Source organism: Canis lupus, chromosome 1 (assembly GCF_003254725.2).
Source record: "Canis lupus dingo isolate Sandy chromosome 1, ASM325472v2, whole genome shotgun sequence".
Classification (NCBI taxonomy): Eukaryota; Metazoa; Chordata; class Mammalia; order Carnivora; family Canidae; genus Canis; species Canis lupus.
Window position 1 is genome coordinate 55,871,920 of NC_064243.1, and position 20,998 is coordinate 55,892,917.

Below are 20,998 nucleotides of genomic sequence, written 5' to 3' on the forward strand. Positions count from 1 at the left end.
TCTTTGCTACATGTAAAAGCTCAAGGGCTTTAGGTGTGTGATGTTTTTTCTTTTCAGGTGTGTAAAGAAGAAGAGTAGTTTCTGGGACTCTCAGGAGCAGAGGCATCTTTTAAAGATGTTTAATGCTCTTCCCTTAGGATAGTTCAAATTGGCAGCATTTGAAATTATTTCATTGAATTATATATACTTATATATGTCATCCACCATAAAAAGCATATTGAAGTGTCACATTTAGAGGTAGCAAGCTGGAGTCTTGGTTGTAGCTAGGACTTGCTCTGTCTGTCTTTGAGGGATGGAAGAGAGCAGAACATACCTTTAAAAAAAGATTTTTATAAGTGAAAAAAAATTTTTTTTCTCCTTAAATATCCATTCTGGGGCACCTGGGTGGCTTAGTGGTTGAGCATCTGCCTTTGGCTCAGGTCATGATCCTCGGGTCCTGGGATCGAGTCCCACATTGGGCTCCCTGCAGGGAAATTGCTTCTTCCTCTGCCTGTGTCTCTGCCTCTCTCTCTGGGTCTCTCATGAATAAATAAATAAAGTCTTAAAAAATATATCCATTCCCACTTGTAGAAAACAGAAGAAAATAATTTATCAAATCTCATCCCCTGAGTTTCCAGAGTTCTGTATCATGTTTTGTCCTCGGACTTGTTTTCTCAGGGGCCATTAGGTTTCAGTAAACCATATACTGTTTCTGATTTCTTCAGAGAAGACTTGAGTGTAAAGCCTCAGATTCACTTGATAGAGATACAGACACATGAAATCTTTGTTTACTCAAGTGAACAACTGATACTCTTGAGGCAGCTTCATTCTGTATGATTCTGAAGTTGAATGACTGCTTAGAACCAGCCTGATTTTTCCCAATAGATTCTGAAGTTATTCACTGTGGGTGTGCCTGAGACATGGCGGGTTGGGCTCCTTACCACCAAAGCTACCCTCACCTGAGCTTTCAGTAATTTATAATCGCTGATCACAGATCACCAAACAAATATAGTTATGATGAAAAGGTTTGAAAAATTGCAAGAATCACATTTCTGGCTCAGAGATAGAAGTGAGCAAAAGCTGTTGGAAACATGGCGCCAGTAGACACACTCGATGCTAGTTTGCCACAGACCTTCATTTGCAATATCTGAGAAGCACACTAAGAGGAAAAACAGTGAAATGAGGGATGCCTGCAGTGACACTTAGTAAACTAACTAATGCTTCTTGTTATGAATGGTTCCCTGAAGAGTAACCTGGATGAGCATGGGAGGATATCACTGTTGGTGACCTCCAGGCCCTCTCCCTGCCTTTGATTGACCTCTAGTTCCTAGACATTCAGTGGCTCTGCAAGAACCTTCAGTTCATAATGCCATCATCAAGGCTGTGGACAGCCTCCTCCATTCTCCAAAATGGCCTGTGGGAGACTTTCCAGAACCTTAGTGCTCTCCCCACCCAGCTCTCCTCCGACAATCTCCCATGTGGGTTTCAGGGACCTGCAGTGACCAAGAGAGCTTGTACCTCATGAGGCAAAGTGAAACCGAGGGTCTCCAGTGCTCAGAGGGCAGCTCCCCCATCTGGGGCCATGAAAACAGGACCTCCAAAGCCTCCCAAATGGCAGCCCCCAACACTAGAAATTTGTTTACTCTGCCTTCAACAAAGACTGAGTTAGCCCAGGTACTTGGTGATGAAATAGTTTTTGGAGAAGCGATTTTTAAGCCCAAGCACTCCTGCTCATCAGAAACCACCATTCCTGCTTTGTTCCACTTTGCTTTTCAATACAGACCACTCCAGGAGTTCTTACACATTTTACTAGTAAGGATGGTGTGCCCAGACAGTTGTCTGGGGGTTATAATGATTTGCATTTTTCTGGATATGTCTCCTGAGGCAAGAAAAACAAAAACAAACTATTGGGATTTCATCAAAATAAATCTTTTGCACAGGGAAAGAAACAATCAATAAAAATAAAAGGCAACCTACTGAATGGGAGATGATATTTACAAATGAAATATCTTTTTTTTTTTTTTTTTTAGTCAAAATGACTGTTTATTTGGGTCAGAGTGCAAGCTACTTACGGCAGAAAACCTAGATTGAGGTCCATCAGTAGAAGGTCCTGACTGACATGCATCTGAGTTTGTTTGTTTGTTTGTCTTTTAAATTTATTTTTTATTAGTGTTCAATTTGCCAACATATAGAATAACACCCAGTGCTCATCCATCCCATCAAGTGCCCCGCTCAGTGCCTGTCACCCAGTCACCCCCACCCCCCACCCACCTCCATTTCTACCACCCCTAGTTCGTTTCCCAGAGTTAGGAGTCTCTCATACAAATGACATATCTAATAAGGGGTTAGTAGTCAAAATATATAAAGAACTTACACAATTCAACACCAAAACCCCCAATAGTCCAATAAAAAATGGGCAGAAAACATGAACGGACATTTTTCCAAAGAAGACATCTAGATGGCCAACAGACATGTGAAATGATGCTCAACAATGAAATCAAAACCATGATGAGATGTCATAATGGCTGAAATCAGCAACCCAAGAAACAACAGGTGTTGGCGAGGATGCAGAGAAAGGGGAACCCTCGTGCACTGATGGTGGGAATGCAAACTGGTGCAGCCACTGTGGAAAATGTTATGGAGATTCCTCAAGAAGTTAAAAATAGAGCTACCCTATGATCCAGTAATTACACTACTGGGTATTTACCCAAAGGATACAAAAACACACTAATTCAAAGGGATACACACATCCCTATGTTTATAGCAGCACTATCCACAATAGCCAAATTATGGAAGCAGCCCAGATGTCCGTCGACTGATGAATGGATAAAGAAGATGTGATCTGTATATACGATGGAATATTACTCATCCATCAAAATGAATGAAATCCTGCCATTTACAATGATGGGAAGGACCTAGAGAGTATTATGCTTAGTCAAATAAGTCAGAGAAAGACAATTATATGATTTCACTCATATGTGGAATTTAAGAAACAAGACAAATGAGCAAAGGAAAAAAAAAAGGAGGAAGAGGGAGAAACCAAGAAGTAGACTCTTAACTTTCCAGAACACACTGCTGGTCACCAGTGGATAGGAGATGGAGGGATGGGGAAGACGTGATGGGGATGAAGGAACACACTTGTCTCGATGAGCACTGAGTAATGTGTAGAATTGGTGAATCATCAGATCGTACACTTGACACTAATATAACACTGGCTGTTCACCATCCTGGAATTCTAAAAAAATGATTTGCAATGGGCCTCAGCATGGAAGCAGTTTGATCACGGTTTATAGAAACCTGGCATCAAAGAAGCGGCATCTGTGTAAGGACTGCTCCTCCTGTTCTGTGTCTAATTAGTGTGTTCTTGTTCCAAACACATCAATCTGACAAAAATTTGGATGCCTTGGTAGAAGTTCCGCTTACCAACCCTGCCCTCGATGTCCAGCAGGCAACACCCAAGCTGTCCAGGGTGCCGACAGGGAGAAGGTGGTTCCTGGTGAGTGGGAGGAGGTAAGGTGAGCACCAGGGTAGATGTGGCCCAGGGACAGGAATCCTGCTGCCACAGGGCCGAGTATGCTGCTACCCCCCACCCCCATCACCTAAGGGCATGGATATTGCAGATTCGAAACACAGCCAGCTCAAAAGCTTGCTTGTCTGACTGGGACAGAGGGTGCACAAGACCGAATGTCCCTTTACACCACTTCATGTGATACCAATAACCATCCGGATTTTTTCTCTAAATCATTCCCAGCATTGAAATAGGCTAGTGCACCATAGGGTCAATTCCACAGATGGGAAACTGCATATTTTGAGGGCATTTTCATGGACTGGGGACTGGGTTCCATAGGCCTGTCTGTTTCAAATGTACTAGTTTGAAAACAACAATTAAAATATTTTAGTCCATATTTAATTAGGTTGGGTTAAAATGTTTGATGATTTCGATGTTATGACCTGTTGACCTTGAGTAGAAATGCAGTGGTTTACGCTGATGGATGTTTCTCATATTTTCTTAGAAATCTGTGGAGTTTGTGTTTTCAGAACTTAGCAAACATATTAATATTTTTCTTTTGATCTGAGACAATTAGAGCTGTCTTTCTTTTCAACAAAATTTCCGAGATTAAATTAAAAAAACCCACCCCCGCCCCCCCCCAAAAAAAGGAAGAGGAAGAAGAGTCTAATGCCAGGAGGCATGGAAGTCTGTGGAGGTTTCTAGAAACAAAGTGATAATGGAACTCTCACAGGGATAGCTGTCTTGGGGAATCCCATGAACAAGGAGTTTCTTTCTTTCTTTTTTTTTTTTAAGATTTTATTCATTTATTCATGAGAGACGAGAGACAGAGAGAGAGAGAGAGAGAGAGAGGCAGAGACACAGACAGAGGGAGAAGCAGACTCCACGTTGGGAGCCTAATGCGGGACTCAGATCCCAGGACCCCAGGATCACGCCCTGGGCCAAAGGCAGGTGCCAAACCGCTGAGCCACCCAGGGATCCTGAACGAGGAGTTTCTGAGGAAGGGGACCTCCTCGTGTGGCCTCTAGGTAAACATCGTTACAAAATGCTCCTGATCCTGCCCCACTCTTGTCTGCTGCCAGCATCTTGCGGTCCTCTGTCGTGACCGCCTGAGCGAGGCTGCAGTGTCCACGAGCCCACGGGGAACCCTCAACGAGTCCCCAGCGAGCGCCCCTGTTGAGCCCACGGCACTCGGGCCAGGACGTGTGGGACCTCCGCAGTGTCACTGTGGAGGCAGATTGCATCCTCACAACAGGGACAGATGAATGGTTCTCATTCATAATAACTGCTGTGTTTGCTGAGGTTTCAGAGTCTTGTTTTTTCCCATCGAGAACCCCGAGTGACACATACACAGGGCTTCCTCCGGACAAGCAGTAATTATTACTGGCGTAGAAGGCTGAACATGTGCTTCTAGGGCCTTCCGTCCCTGGTCATTGTGCTGTGACAAAGCCTTTATCTTATTGCTGTTCTGGAAAACCCTGTGTCCCCAGGACCGTGTGGCCCCTGCAGAGGCCTCATGCCACTGCCATCTGTCCTGGAACCTTCCCCGCAGCTCTGCAGAGATGGGTGGCCATGTGGGGCTTGTGGGTGGCAGTGGGAGCAGCCGTGTGGGGGCTGATGCATATGCACGGGGGACCCTCTGACGATGAAGAACACACAGCGGAGCCCCCAGCCTTGAAGGAGAGAGCACTCCAGTGGCCCCAGCACCTTCCCCTGCAGACATGCCATCCAAGGGCAGCCTACCAGGGGGCTGCTTGGTGACATTGGGTTCTGGTGTGGTCTGACAACCCCGACAGGAGGGCAGCCCTAGCTCTGTGCACCTGCATCCCAGGCCGGTGGGGGGGCTGGGCGGTGGTGGTGTGTGAGCCTCAGCGGGGCTCGTCCTCCCTGAAACCAGCCAGGCTGTCAGGTGGGATTTCTGTGAAGCCCAGAGGGCTATGTCACTCCGTATTGGGTTGGGTGTTGCCATGAACGTCCTCTATTTTTACATTAATTTTATCGAAAATGTGATGTAAACCTGACAGGAGTAACTGTCCTGCAGCCTCGGACCCCTCACGTGGGGCGCGAGGATTGTGTGGCCTCTCCTCGCTGCTGGTTCCCCATGTGGATGCTGGGATCGTGGCTGTCAGAGCCCTCATGCTGCTGGTCGGGGTCAGGGAGGGGAGGTGCCAGCACCTGCACCTGCAGGCTTCCTGGTGCTCTGAGGCCTGCTCTCACGGGCGACAATCACAGACCCGTGCGAGGGGGGGGCTGGGCCCAGGCGCACCTGCTGTTTCTCTCACCGACTGGCCGGGGGCCACACGTCCACACCAGCCTCTCGGCTCTCTGACAGGGCAGTGGGATCCGATGAACACTAAGAGTTGTTCCTAACGAGCCTTGGTTTACATGCAGGGAGTCATGAAACAGGCTCAGAAACTCCCTTGCCTGCTGTTTCCTTAGGCTTCTGGTGACATTGCCTTGGGAAGCCAGGGCAATGTGGAGCTTCGCCTGGAGGCTTTGTGAACACATAGAAAACAGCAGGATCAGAGTGTGGTTCGGTTACTATAAATTAGTTGATAGCCTGCTGTTATTTTCTTCAATAATACAGATTTTCCCATAAAAGTAGTCTATGTAGAATATAGGTGTGTGTGTGTGTGCGCGCACTCATGAATATCTCTGTGTCTGTGTTTGTGTGTGTGCATGTGTGTATATCTGTGTGCATCTGTGCATGTATATCTCCATGCACATGTGTGTATATATGTGCATGTGTATCTGTGCATGTACCTGTGTGTACACATATGTGTGTATGTGCATGTGGGTGTGTGTCTGTGCATGTATGTGCCTGCACATGTATGTGTCTGAGTATGTTGTGCATATGTATATGTAGGTGTGTGCATGTGTGTATCTGTGAGTCATGTGTGCACATGCACATGTGTGTATGTATATGAAGGTGTGTGTGCTGTGTGTCTGAGTGTACACATGCCAGTGTATCTGTGCATGTATGTGTCTGCATGTGCATATGCTCGTGTGTCTGTGTGTGTGTATATGTGCCAGTGTGTCTGTGTACATGTGTGTGTCTCTGTGTGCACATGCCTGTGTGTATGTGTGTGTGACTCTCTGTCCAGTTTTTAGACTGGGTCCCTGTCGGCACCTGCCACACCTCAGCTACACTTCCTTCTGCCCACAGCAGGCTATCTGAGGCAGGCACGACATACGGGGTGTGCTAGGATTTTTTTTTAAGATTTTATTTATCCACGAGAGACAGAGAGAGAGAGAGAGAGAGGCAAAGACACAGGCAGAGGGAGAAGCAGGCTCCAAGCAGGGAGCCCGACGTGGGACTCGATTCCGGGTCTCCAGGATCACGCCCTGGGCCAAAGGCGGCACTAAATCGTCGAGCTACCGGGGCTGCCCTGTGCTAGGACTTTCAATCATATCTGTGTTTGTCTCTTGCAGAAGCCCTATGCAACTCACATTTACCTTAGCTCTTTGATGGCATTCCAATAGGTCCGACGTTAGAAATGTCCTTTTTTCTGACCGAAGTAGACAGGACTAGAGCTAGCACCATTGCTTTCACGTTCGAGCTGCCATCAGTACCTCGACAGAACTTTTTAGGATGTTTTGTGGAAACAAATCCTCCCTCTGCCTTAGCAATGCCTACATTCATCAGCAGACCAGGAGGATCTCAGCATAGTGTCGGGCGGTGTGTCCTGGGCAGGTTGCACTCAGATTGGTAAAGGGGACTTGGTGATGGCTTCACAATGGTCTGTTTTGATGCATTGATACATGTGGTTATCCATGATCGTGCAGATGGTTGTGATCAGTTTTTCGTGTATAAACGCTGTCAAAACTGAGTAATATATTCTTGCAATAGTTTGCAGTGTATCTAATTTTTTTCCTGTATGACTTGGCAACCCCGATTATGTACTAAAGGTTTTCCTGTTATAATTTGTTTCTATCTCTCTGCATTTAAAATGATAATACTCGTTTAAAAGGGATACTCTGTTTCTTCCCCCACCAGTCCTAGAGTGCTCTGGCCAAGACTTACAACACGGCTGCCCTAGCTGACCTGCGCTGGATGGGCGGACGGGGTGCCTTGCCCTTCCTGCCGGTCTTTTATCACAGCACATCCACCTATATTAAGGAGGGAAAAAGAATGTTCTATTTATGCAAAGAGCTTTGCAGCACAGAATCCTTAATTTTTCTCAGAGTCTGGCCTTCAAAATTATGGCTGGATAAAATATTACAACCTTTGAAACACAGTGTCTGCCTTCATTGGATGCCAATACAAATAAAAGGCATGTCACTCGTAGGGCCAGCATTTCTGTGGCCACCGCCCCAAGAGAGCGTGCCTGCTTTGTCTGGTAGCCTCTGCTCATCCAGCTCCCCTGTTCTGAGGCCAGCCTGGTCCGTGCTGGGCCTGCACTGGGCCACGAGCTGCCGCCGTGAGGTCTGTCTGGACCTCAGAGATCACACAGCACCAGGCTCAAATCAGACCGAGTCACCAACCAGAAAACGTTCAGTCTCGCCTCTCATCTCGCTGAGCTTATTACTTGGATTTCTGTAAAGAGAGGCGTTTGATTTAGCCCAAGTGTGTATACGCTTACCATGCGAGGGTTTAAAGTTAAGGACACAGGGGACGTGTCGCCTACCCAGGGTCACCAGGGACATGGCACCGTAGTGAACCACTTGTTAGAAAGGTGGATCTCACGTGCAGTGTTCTGACTGTAGTAAAACAAGTAACGAACTTGGGGATCCCTGGGTGGCTCAGCGGTTTAGCGCCTGCCTTTGGCTCAGGGTGCCATCCTGGAGTCCCAGGATCGAGTCCTGTGTGGGGCTCCAGGCATGGAGCCTGCTTCTCCCTCCTCCTGTGTCTCTGCCTCTCTCTCTGTCTGTCTATCATAAATAAATAAATAAATAAATAAATAAATAAATAAATAAATAAATAAATAAATCTTAAAAAAAAAAAAAACAAGTAACAAACTAAAGAGAACAAAAGGAGGTGTTACTACTTTTGGGTGAAATTCCTGGTGTTTTTGCATGTTTGAGTAGAGTTGACCTGGTGGGCTGCCGTCCAGACTCTTCTCCATGGAAAAGGGCCTGATTTAGAATATCTACAGGTGGTGCAGGCACACAGCACTTTTATTTTTGAGGGATGGCTGACACAGACTGCAGATTCGTGTTGCTGTCTCGTTCCCTGTGGCTACACGGTCAGCAATGTGCCAGATGAAAACTTGGAATTTAATCTTGTGTCCGATGTGAGGGCTGCCTGTTAGAGGACTAGCCGAGCGGCGGTGAGTGCAAAGTCTTTGAAGGAAGGCATCCAAACCAGGAATAAGGTCCACAAGTTGTTTGGAAAGTTTATGCTTTCTGGCATGTTCGATGACGGTTCAAATATTAGATACGATTTGTGATTCCATCTGTACGCTGGTGGGGACCTTGCAAGCTGGAGGTCGTATCACTTTTCCTTTTAGACAGTCAAACCACAGGTTATACTAAAAAAATGAGGACAGAAGTCCAGCAAAGCAGTGATTTGTCCTCAGCTAAAACACAGACTGCATTAAAACCACATGTTGCTGAGTGCTGGCTGGCCAGGCCAAAATGTAGATCGGGATGTGAGCCCCGGATGAAAGACCATTTTCTGCAGTGTACAAGCCCCTAATGCACGGAGCGGCCTGCATCCACGACTCCACGCAAGCCTGAGACAAGGATGTTCCACGCAGGGTCTATATTCAGCACACGGACGCCGCTGGAGCTGTGGCCACGGCCCAGGGCCCTGGAGCGGGTGCCCAGATGGCACTGTCATAGCCAGCCAGCCGTTTCTACTACCAGGCAATCAAGTCACCATCTAAAGACGCTGGCCAGGGGACACGTTTGAAGAAGCATCTCTCTGAGTCCAGAGGGCCTTTAAGATCTAGACAACTTGTTATTTAAATCTGGAAACACTTTAGAAAAATTGGGAAAGCCATTCTTTTCAAGTCTTAAAACTCAAATGAGCTCCATCATAGGATGGCCCGAGGAAGGGAAACAAACTTGCGGTGGCGTTCTGGGGCGAGAGGCCCGTGGTGGACACACAGGGGACCCCAGGGGCTCACAGCTCCGCGCCCTTCACTGGAGGCCTGGTGCCTGCAGCGGGCGTCACCAAATGTACCTCATGGTCCCAGACATTGTAGGCCTGTGGGTGCAGGCTGTGGGGATGGCAGAGGGGCCTCGCTCCCATGCCAGTGCATCCCTCATGCACACACACATCTCCGTGTTTGGTTTGAGGGTCTGGGTCCCTGAACTCTTCATGTGCAGAGAGATTGGACACACTCACATGTGGGTAGACTCTTCCTTTTTTATGAATGTGTTTGGTTCCAGGAGATAGCTCCCTAAGGAGCGGTAGGAACGGAGCCCTTTTTGTTGAATTATGTAATAGAGATGTTAACACAAATGCCTGAAAGTGTAGGACAGAGAGGATGGAGGGCTGAGGATATTTGATTTTTTATCTGACTTATCGTCAGATTTTCTGCTTGCAGGTGGAAGGGGCAGGACCTCAGTATCGCTTTGAGACCCTATGACTGGGTGACACAGACACAAGGGCCACTCTGGTCTCCTGGCCAAGGGGGTCTTCAGAAGGGGCTGGTCCCCTGGGCCTGCGGCTTTGGGCTGGAACAGCGCAGGCCAGAGGGCACTGGGTCAGCCCCTAGCGGGACTTCTGGACCTGGCCCCTGGGTGTGTCCTCACCTGGTGCACTCACACACCCAGGCCCACAGCAAGCGCGTGTGCAGCTGCCGCACCACAGCAGGCGCTTCTTCACTCTCCAGGGAGCACATCCACCTCGAGGCAGGATGGCCCAGCGGCCTTCTCCCAGCCGCCCTGGCCTTGCTCACTCCATGTAGACCACACCCCGCTCTTCCTACCGCACAGGCCCACCTTCCTCGGGGAGCCCTCCGGCCTGCACCCTGCATGCCACAGGGGCTCCAGCACGTGTGTCCCCCAGTCGCGTGAGTGCCGCCTCTGTTCTGCTCTCTCCTGCAGACGTATCCAGGTGTGTGGCCGAGAGGAAGTACACGCAGGAGCAGGCCCGGAAGGAGCTACAGCAGGTGTTCATCCCAGAATGCAACGACGACGGCACCTACAGCCAGGTGACCATGTGCCCTGGGGCCTCTGTGCCGGAGCAGCAGGGTGGGGGGCTGTGGGAGGGGGCCAGGGCTCCACCGGGAGAGGGCCCCGCGCATGTGCCCCTTGGTCCCGGTCCTGAGGGTGGCGGTGCTAACCATCCTAGCCCTCAGCAGAGAAACAAAGTAGGATCTTCTGGGAGCCCTCCCATAAGGACCGAATTGTGTGTGTGTGTACAACAATCACCCCTCGGCCTTTGGGAGCCTGAAGGAGGAGGGCAGGAGAAGCGGGCGGAGGTGGCCACAGCAGGAAGGGTCCTCTCTGGCCAGTTGGTGTGGATGGGGCCAGGGGCAGGAGGGATGCTGGGGAGACCCTGGAGGGGAGGGATGCCAGAGAGACCCTGAGAGGGAAGGATACTAGAGAGGCCCTGGGAGGGAGGGATGCAGGGGAGACCCTGGGAGGGAGGGATGCCGGGGAGACCCTGGGAGGGAAGGATAGTAGAGACACCCTGGAGGGAGAGATGCTGGGGAGACCCTGGGAGGGAGGGATGCAGGGGAGACCCTGGGACGGAGGGATACTAGGGAGACCCTGGGATGGAGGGATGCTGGGGAGACCCTGGGAGGGAAGGATACTAGAGACACCCTGGAAGGGAAGGATGCCAGGGAGACCCTGGGAGGGAGGGGTGCCGGGGAGACCCTGGGAGGAAGAGATGCCAGGGAGACACTGGGGGGCAGGAAGGATGCCGGGGAGACCCTGAGGGGGTTGGGTGCTAGGGAGATCCTGGTGGGTGAGGGATGCTAGGGAGACCTTGGTGGGGGCAGGAAGGATGCTGGGGAGACCCTGGGTGGGTGGAGGAGTGCTGGGTAGACTCCCCCAGGAGACCCCAAGGGGAGGGAGTGATGCGGTCCCCTCTCCTTACTTCTGCTGCAGCAGAGCAGGGGCCGCTGAGCATGCCTGTGGAGTCCCTGGGGCCCAGCCTCTTGCCTTGCCATGAGACGTGGCTCTAGCTCAGACGGGTGAACATCCTGGACAGCAGAGTGGCCAGCGCACTGGCACGCAGCACAAGTGCCGTGGGGGTGCTCTCTAAAGTCCCGGGGCCTGGGGCCACCCCGTGTGTCTCACTGAATGATGCAGTGAGGGGAGAGGTTTGTGGCCCAGCAGTGCTGTCAAGCTCACCTCCCTGTTCTGCTGTCCTCCAGGTGCAGTGTCACAGCTACACCGGATACTGTTGGTGCGTCACACCCAACGGGAGGCCAGTCAGCGGCACAGCCGTGGCCCACAAGACGCCCCGGTGCCCTGGTAGGTCCACAAACAGGCCGGCTGGCCGCCTACTGACAACTGGCCACTGTCATTCTGGTCACCCACCCGTGTCTGCTCACAATGCACAAGAAATCCAGTGCAGGTGGTTGTGAGGCATCACAGGCATTGGGTTAGTGTCTCTGGACAAAGCCTAAAATACAGTAGAAAAATGTTTTTAAGACTCCTTTACCAATGGAAACTCTGGCCTGAACTATGATAGGTTCTTTGATTCGGGACTTAGTGTTTTAGGAATGACCCCAAGGACTAGAGTCAGTGGTGAAAATGACCACATGTTTCCTCTGCCAAAAAAAAAAAAAAAAAGGAAAAAAAAAGAAAAAGAAAAGTTATGGTTTTATATGTATATGTTTGAAAAGAAAAAGAGGGTCATTCCCTGTAAGTCCATTTCCAGACAGTTTGTGTTCTTTTATTACTCAGAAGGGGGCTTGATCCACCGAAAGTGAAAATACTGTCAGGAGTATAGCCTATGAAATAGTCCATCTTCCTTTACTCTTTTACCCCAAATGATATAAATGATTCTGATCATTTTTGGTGGAGACTGTTTTACAGCTTGACTTGTGATTAATTGGCTGGGGGACACATCAGACCACCTGTGAAGGGGCTTCATGGTCTCTGCATCAAGGCTCCTACAGTGGACTTAGGACAACGGTCAGGGAAGCACAACGCGTGTTCCTGATTTTTCATGTAAAATATTGAAACATTTGCACTTAGGATTTACTTCTAGACTTTTTTTTTTTTTTTTTTTTTTAAGGTCAGACATCTTATAATTAGGAATTCTGTTCATGATTCAGACGTTTACGCCAGGAGCCAAGGCACAGGCCAGAATGCCTAAGTGCTTCAGCATGATGACATCTGTAATTAACAGTAACATGAAACCTAATATTTCCAGCAACTGGTCATCACTTAAAAGCCACAGGGTGTGCATAACGTGAAATTAAAACATATTTATTTAAAAAAAAAACTATCTTGTTATCCAAGAGCTAAAAATTGCTGACAAATATTTTTAGTGAGCTAACATTTGCACCTAATAATTCTTTTACGAACTCATGGAATAAATGAGAGAAAGAGGAAAATTAACACATGCTATTTGCCTCTGCATGCGTCCCTCACCCTGGAAGATACCTTCACATACGCGTTTTATTCCAGCCGTGTGGGCACCGCTCGGCGTCGAGCCTTATTTTCACGAAGGAAAAAGCAGGGAGGATACCTGTTTCTGTGATTTTAATGATACTGTTAGAAAATTAAGTTGCGTCTGAATGATCTTTATTGAAAAACTGGGACAAAATTGGCTGAATTCCTTACATTTTCCAACTAGTATTTTGTTTTTGGAATCAAACCACTGTACTGTCCATTTTCGCGTTTTTCTTAAACCAGGTACCAGTAGTTATAACTGGACCATATAGAAATGCTCCATTTTCACACTGGCCGTGCGGGTTGTTTGATTCACATGATGGTTCTGGTATTTCTTGTGTGGGAACAGTGGGGAAACTCAGTGTTTCAGGTCAGACTTGCAGTGAGGTTGGGGCCTACTCTCCTTTCAGACTTGCTTTCTGCAAGTGAGTGTCCCTTTCACCTCTGGGCCTCAGTTTAGGGGCTGTGACTTCAAGATGCCTGGCCAGGGTCACCTCATACCTGCTGATATGACCAGTACATTCCATCACTTGCAGGGTACTTCGGGAAAGGTCTATGGGCGCCCAGCTGCAGTCATGCTTTGATTCCACACAAATGTGTGTGTGGGAGAGCAGATGCCTGTGCTCAGAAGCTGCAGCATTGTGGGGAGTTGTTGAGAACGTCTGAGCCCAGGGAGTTTCGGGACGGTCGAGCTCCCATACATGTGCATGGTGCACACACAGACTCCCAATGCTCAGTCACACACACACACACACACACACACACACACACACAGTCCCACACATGCGCTCACACATGCATGCATGAAGAGTTTATGGCAAACCTTTGCATAATACACTTCAGCTTCTTCCTAGCTGTTGACAGAGCCTCATACATAATGCAGCCAAGCAGGGCGAGAGGGCTTCGCTGCGTGGGGTGGTGATGGTGACACGCACCACAGGGGTTCACACTTTTTCATCTGCAAACAGCCAGGGTCTTGTTTAGGTACATCTTCCTCCCTTCACTGGTACATCAGCTGGGGTGTATTGTGTCTGGTGTGTGTTATCTACTCGCTGTAAATGATGAGAGTGGCTTTCATCCTGTTTATTAAAATTGACTTAGTCTCAGGGTTCAACAGTTATCTTTCGCCCTGGAGTTCACATCAAGCTTCCCCTATAAATACACACTGTAAAACTGTGAAAACCAGGACAGGAGGCTGAAAACAGAGCCATAAACAGGAGCTGTCACTTAGAATGTGCGTATGTGTGCTTATTATGAACACATGCAAACGCGCCGTGAGGCCACAGGGGAGTGAAGAAGGTATCCACAGGTTTGCGATTTCGGAGAAGAGCCCCTGCCCCCAAATCCTCCACGTTCTCACTTCTCCCAGAGGGACCTTCAAAAGGGGGAGCATCCTTTATTTCATAATTCTGGATTATAAGCCATTAATACAAAAATACCCAGATTCCTATTAATTGATAAGGAAAGTGAGATAAGACAGTCTAGCAGAAAAATGGTCAAAAGTCTTGAATAGGCAGCATTTTACACAGGAAGGAAACCCTAATGACCAGTGAACATAGGAGAACGGGTTCAGGCTCATTAGCACCAGGGAAATGCAAATGACATCACAGTGAGATTCCCTTACACACCCGCCCGACCAGCGGCAGAAAAAAAGTGATGTACGATGTGCTGGTGAGGACATGAAAGCATGGAACTTTCTGGGCTGCTGGTGCCATTGAGGCAGAATCAGCTTGCCCTCCGCGTGTGGTAATGGGATGTGAATGACTCCGGAGACGTGCACTCAGTTTGCAGCAGGGGACATGCTCCGACACATCCAGAGCAGCGTTTGTTACAACAACCGGATCTGGGAAGTGGATGCGCATCCGTGGTACCTGACTGGATGGGCCACGTGGCCCGCTCGGTCTCTACACACACGTGGCTCCCCCGGGGTCCTGAGAGGAAGCACCAGAGCGCAGAACGCAGGAGTCTATTCAAAATTCAAAACCAGACAAAACTCAGCTCTTGCACTTGCAGAAATGTGTTTGGGTAGAAAGCCACAAGGACACCGAGGCAGGGGTTACAGTGGGATCAGGACAGGGGTTGTAGGCGGGGAGGGGGCCCCTGATCAGAGACCAGGCTGGACGTGGTGACTCCTTCTGCCCTGGACGCTGTTTCTCTGGATCTTTAACGACAGTGTACCATGCTGTATGTCTATGTTCTTTACGTGTGAGTGCAGTATTCCACAGATTTAAGGAGATTTAAAAAAGTTCAAAATGCAAATATCATTGGAGAAAGTAGTACACAGACTTAAATCCTCCCTAGAGTCATGCATCTACAATGTCATCCCCCGAGGGTTTTGGTGCAGGGAAAGGGGTCGATGTGTAGGAGCTGAGGGGCTGGGTGAGAAAAGATGCACCCGGGCTGGAGGGCAGGGTGGGGTGGAAGAGGTGCACGTGAGGATTTGGGCACGGCCAGCATTAGTGTTGGGCATCCGTGGCGTTCCGGGAGTGGAGGCGGCAGCTGTGCTCGCTCACGGGGACCCAGCAGGTGCTGGCGTCACAGCGGCCTGATCAGAAGTGGTGTCGCCTTCCCTTTGCAGGTGAGGACTCTACCCCGGGGCTTCTGTGCTCGTAAGCGATAGACCTGGGATTTAGAACTGTATCTTTTGTCTCTAGAGCCCACATTTTCTGCCAAATCCGAGAATGGAAATTCGCGGGCCTTGCAGTCTTTACTTAGACTACTTAGAGCTCCAGGTTCGAGGTCTGTGAGCACGTGGTAGATTTTTCCAGGCCTCGGCATGGTGCCAAGAGGACTGGGAGCCACGTGCTGCTCCCCACCCACCACACTGACTCCACGGGGCTTCTGGTAACCCACCGTCTGCTGTCATCAGCGGTAATCAAGGGTGATTACTTTGGGGTGTGTGCTGCACTCAGGTTTTCGCAGCAAGTGAGTGGTCGGCTTCGTCTTCCTAGCCAGGCCCCTGAGTGAGTGGCGCTCAGGCTGGCAGAGGCAGAGGTTCAGTGCAGGGGCACTTTTGGGGGTGGCAGGTCCTGCCTGCCCACCCCTGTTGACCCCCACTTCCCAACGGCTGAATGATGGAATGTGGTGATCCCTAATGCACTGATAAGATTCTGCTATAGTAAATCATGGGGTACGTGACCCGTGAACCTAGTGCTCACAGAGAACATCCACGCTACCTTTCTCCCAAGGAATCCACCCATCGTTTGTTGCTAATTCGTTTGTTGTGGAGCGTTTGCCAGGCAGGGCACACACGGTCTGTCGAGGGCTCTGCAGCCACACGCGTCACAGGCTGGGTGAGTCAAGTGGGAGCTGCAGGCACTCGGGGTGGGGGGTTTGGGGGGTAGCTCGCTGCCCGAGGACGTGGATAGGTGACGGGGAGACAGTTCTAGAAAAGAGGAACACGTTGGCCTGACATAAAGAGGGGGCAAAATGGTCTTGTTCACACCATTTATTCTGGAGAGTCCCTGCTCCTTGCTGGGCCTGTTCCAAGGCGGGCATGGGAGGGGTGCGTGCAGGATGGGGGGAGCACTCTCCCTTCCTGGATTAGGGAGAGCCTGTGTGTCGATGGCAGACAGCACACGGCCTTGAGAAATATTTGGGACCAAAAAGCTGCTCTTTGAGCTGCATCCAGATGTACTCCAGGCCTTGCCCTGCCAGAAAGCAGGTGTTTCTTGCTCATGGCTTGCAGATTTATATGCTCACCGAGCCCTGTTGACTTAGACCCCTGGGTTTGCAGATGGGTTTGTGCTTGCGGTCTTCTCCTGCTTGGGAGATGCTCAGGGGATGAAGGAAATGACAGGGAGCCCACCGAGCATTGCCCCCACCCCCCGCTGTCCTCTACGCTGGGGAAGAGCCAGGTCAACGTGTCTCCATCTGCACGCCTCTGATTTATATTTATTCTGTAAGGATTTCTTCTTTTCTTCTTCCTTCTAAAGATTTGAAGACTAACATTGCTGGGGGCAGAGTAGAACTCAGAAACAAAGGACTTTTCTCCAAGGGAGGATTTTTGTAGCTCCTCTCTTCGCTGTTATTTGGAAATCGCTTCAGGGTTTTTAATCTCATCTCCCTTCTGTAACGACGCACCTTGGCCAAGAGCTTATTCCTGGCAAGAGTACAAAGCACTTCGAGACGCTGTAAGCTGAACGTACATGCAAGAATTCTCCGTCTTACAATATCCCAGGAATCTTTGTATGTCGCTCAGCTTGAGGCATGTGTTTGAAGTCAGCTACAGAGCTGGGGATGCAGAGCAGAGGAGGGGACACATCCCACTATATGACTGAAGGTCTTTGAGTGCCGCCCAGCGCACCCCTTTCTGAAACCAGGGTCGGTCATGGGGGGAGTTCTCCGGAGCAGGACAGGGGTCATGTTCAACCTGGCGTCCCCATTCCCCGTGTTCCAGCGCCTTCTCGTGGTGCAGGGCAGAAAGTCAGCTCTCCGGCCCTGCTCATTTCCCGGAGCGTTTTATCACATCAAGTATTATCTCTCCTTTGGTGTCAATGAGAGGCTTTGCATTTCTGCTGAGAGGGATGAGTGAGTTAGTGGTTCTTTCCTGGGGCTGATTGCTTATCTGAGCAGCTTCTCCCTTTGGGTTTGGGATGGTCCATGCCTGAACCATAGAGGCCTTCAGGTGAGATCAGAGAGCTTCTCGATGCAGTGTCTACATGAGCTTAACCATGATCCTCGTATTTGTCCACAATGCCCACAGTTCTGGCCTCTCCCTGAAAGGGGGGGGGGGCTTCATGTGTCCTTGAACATCCTAATCCTTTCTGAAAATCTTCACTTTATAGACAGAAGCTGTTTTATTCATTTTTCACTCATGAATTTCCCTGGCACTAAATGAAGGAACTTGCACAGCTGAGGATTTTTTAAAAAAAGATTTTATTTATTCATTCATAAGAGACAGAAAGAGAGAGGCAGAAACATAGGCAGAGGGAGAAGCAGGCTCGCTGCAGGGAGCCTGATGTGGGACTTGATCCCTGGACCCTGGGATCACACCCTGAACCAAAGGCAGACGCTCAACCACTGAGCCGCCCAGGCGTCCCCAGCGGAGGAATTTGAAAGAAACATCCAGAACAACTGAATTTCCAAATATTGAAATCAACAACACAGCCACAGCTGGCTTCTCAAGTCTCTGGAGTATTTCTTTGTACAAATTATTGAAATGCAAATTCAGAGTTGCTTTGTGTGAACCAGAAAGTCTACAGATTAGAAGGAGCTGTCTTTTCCCCAAAAATGCCTTCTCTTGGCTTAACAATTCTCTTCCTGAAAAATGATAGTAAAGTAAAACATTTCAGTGCACACTGGCAAGGGAATTAGATCAGACAGCTTTAACAAGAGTAGAAGGTGCACAAGGACGGAACCCGTGGGCCCCTGGGGTGAGAACCAGAGAGGGGTGACTGTGGCTGCTAGGCTGCAGTGTAGACATCACTCACTGACATTTGCTTTAGACTAAAATACAAATCGTCAGGGACTCTTGACAATTTTCAAAGTTTTGAGGAAATTCATTTTATATCCCTAAAGAGAGAAAAATAATGATTTGATAACAGCCAACACAGAGTAGGTAAATTTCCTGATACAATTTCCAGACTATGGAAATTTTCTTTTTTTTTTAAAAAGGGAAACAGGGAAAGTGCACACAAAACAGCAGGATAGAGGGAGGGCCAGAGGCAGAGGCAGAGACAGAGGAAGAGAGAGAGAATCTCAAGCAGGCTCCGTACCCCATGAAGAGCCCAACCTGGGGCTCGATCTCACGACCCTGAGATCATGACCTGAGCCAGAATCAAGAGTCGGATGCTTAACCGATTGAGCCACCCAGGGGCCCCTCTCTGTGATTACCCTAAAGCCAGGATTCCTCAGACATGTAACAGAAACTATGGTCATTAAAACCATGGTGTATAGAAAACCATCACTTAGCTAGTATGAGGTGTTCCTTCCTACTGTTATAGTCTGTATATAATAGGTGCATAATATCTAGTATTTCATACAGGCAAGATTTGGGATTCACTAATGAGGCTCCTGCACCATCTACTAAGACCTAGTAAGCATCATAATCTAATTGGTTTTGAATCAGATGAGCCACTACCATGGTGGTAAGCTGCCGTGTTGCCCTAAGGAAGACTGCAAGCCTGGTTAGATGCTGGCGTGTGTCTTACAGGGCAAGAGTAGAGAACACATGTAATTCACAGCATCAGGTCCCACGTGGGAGGGGTGGGTCAGCACACCATTGTGGTGGCTGCCCAACAATGTTTTGCAAGTCATGGAATGATCTATGGAAGGTCATGTTGTGCTCTGGACTTTCCTGTTTCTCAACTTTGACACCGGTGTTCATGCGGTTGGTTGGGTGTCCCAACAATCCCGGGACGTAACACAGGCAGGCGTTGTGCCCTACTGATTTATTAAAAATTGAGTGCAGGCAGCTCTCATTGTGCACGTTGGCTCAACCATAGGACTATGCCTGTCACCCTCTGTAGGCCTGACCTTTGACCGAAGAGCAGTGCGGGACTGGCGGGTTTCCAAGCACTTTGACATCAACATCAGCTTCCATCCTGGGCTTGGCACCCCCTGCATCTTATGCTCAGTCTTTCTGGCCTCGTTCTCCCACCGCTGGGCTGTTCACTGGTAGGAGGGTCAGTGGACCTGAGATCAGAGGTGCTGTTGATGCTGAGAGGCTTTGCCAGCCTTCCCAGGTCACGCTCCGGCATCCTGACTCTGATTCAGGCTCTTCCATGCACAGGCACCACACTAGACTCTGCAGAGGCCAAGATGATAGGAAAGTCCCCACCCGGGGAGGTATGTCCTCATAAACTGAGAATGTGCACAGAATAATGGGGAGAAGGAGCTTGCAGGGCACTCTCGTAGAATATTCCTTTGGACATGCCATGCCCCACTGCACTGCCAGCCTTGCTCTCAACTCATGCTGCTATCCCCTCTAGCTGGGGGGCCTGTTCACCCTTCCATCTTCTTCAGGGGCCTGCCTGTCTGCTCAGCTCCCCCAAAGGCTAACAGTGCAGACATGGATCCTGGCCCTGCCACTGGCTGGCTAAGCAAGCTGAGGCCTGTTAGGCACCTTCCAGACCTCAGTCTCCTCATCTGTATAATGGGCATAATGATGGTTGCACTTTCTCGGGTTGTCGTCAGCATTAAATGACTTAATGCATGTGAAGTACTTAGAACAATGACCAACACACAGTAAGAACTTATAGCTTAGCCGTGCACAAATGTAATATAAATTATTTCATTAATTTCCATTTTATGCTTATCTCCCCAAAGTAAATGAAACATTTTAGTGCTTTGTCTAGCACACAATGAGCATGTGTTAAATGAATGAGTGGAAGTGGTCGTGGAGAGAGGCTGACATCACTCAGGCTCATTGGGGCCCTGGCTGACCATGTGCTCTGAGTGGAGACAGCATTGCTTTCTGCTGTGTGCAGACCTTGTCTCCACCTCTGCATATAAAATACTGAGTGAAGGCAGAGGCCACAGGTGGGATATGCAACAGATAGGTGACAGAACACCTGAGATTTTTTAAAATATATTTTTTAAAGATTTTGTTTATTCATGAGAGACACAAAGAGAGAGAGAGAGAGAGAGAGAGAGAGAGGCAGAGACACAGGCAGAGGGAGAAGCAGGCTTCATGCAGGGACCCTGAGTGGGACTCAATCCTGGGACCCCGGGATCATGACCTGAGACAAAGGCAGATGCTCAACCACTGAGCCATCACTGAGGGATCTCACACCTGAGATATTTTAAGTGAATGTTCATTGTGTGCTTCTTTTCTGTTGATTTCTCTCATGTCGTCATTCGGGCAGGGAGCAGATACTCCTGACACTGCCCATTTTGCAGATGAGGGAATGGAGGTTGGGGCAGATGAAGCCACCTGACAGGGTCACAGAGCTGGCAGGTAGTGAGTTTGTTCTCCAGCCCAGCTTCTGTCTTCCCCGCTGAGCCGCTCTGCCTTGCGGTATTTGCGAGATCATTCATGGTGAT

General features: G+C 49.2%; 1 protein-coding gene across 3 annotated transcripts in view; it reads left to right on the plus strand.

Moving 5' to 3' along the window:
* Positions 1-20,998, plus strand: part of SMOC2 (SPARC related modular calcium binding 2) — a 160,621-nt gene that overhangs the window by 45,807 nt on the left and 93,816 nt on the right. For all 3 annotated transcript variants that reach the window (XM_025422792.3, XM_025422790.3, XM_025422791.3), the window contains exons 3-4: positions 10,484-10,590; positions 11,764-11,863. In XM_025422792.3, the coding sequence (XP_025278577.1) occupies positions 10,484-10,590; positions 11,764-11,863 (207 nt within the window). The remainder of the gene's footprint in view (positions 1-10,483; positions 10,591-11,763; positions 11,864-20,998) is intronic.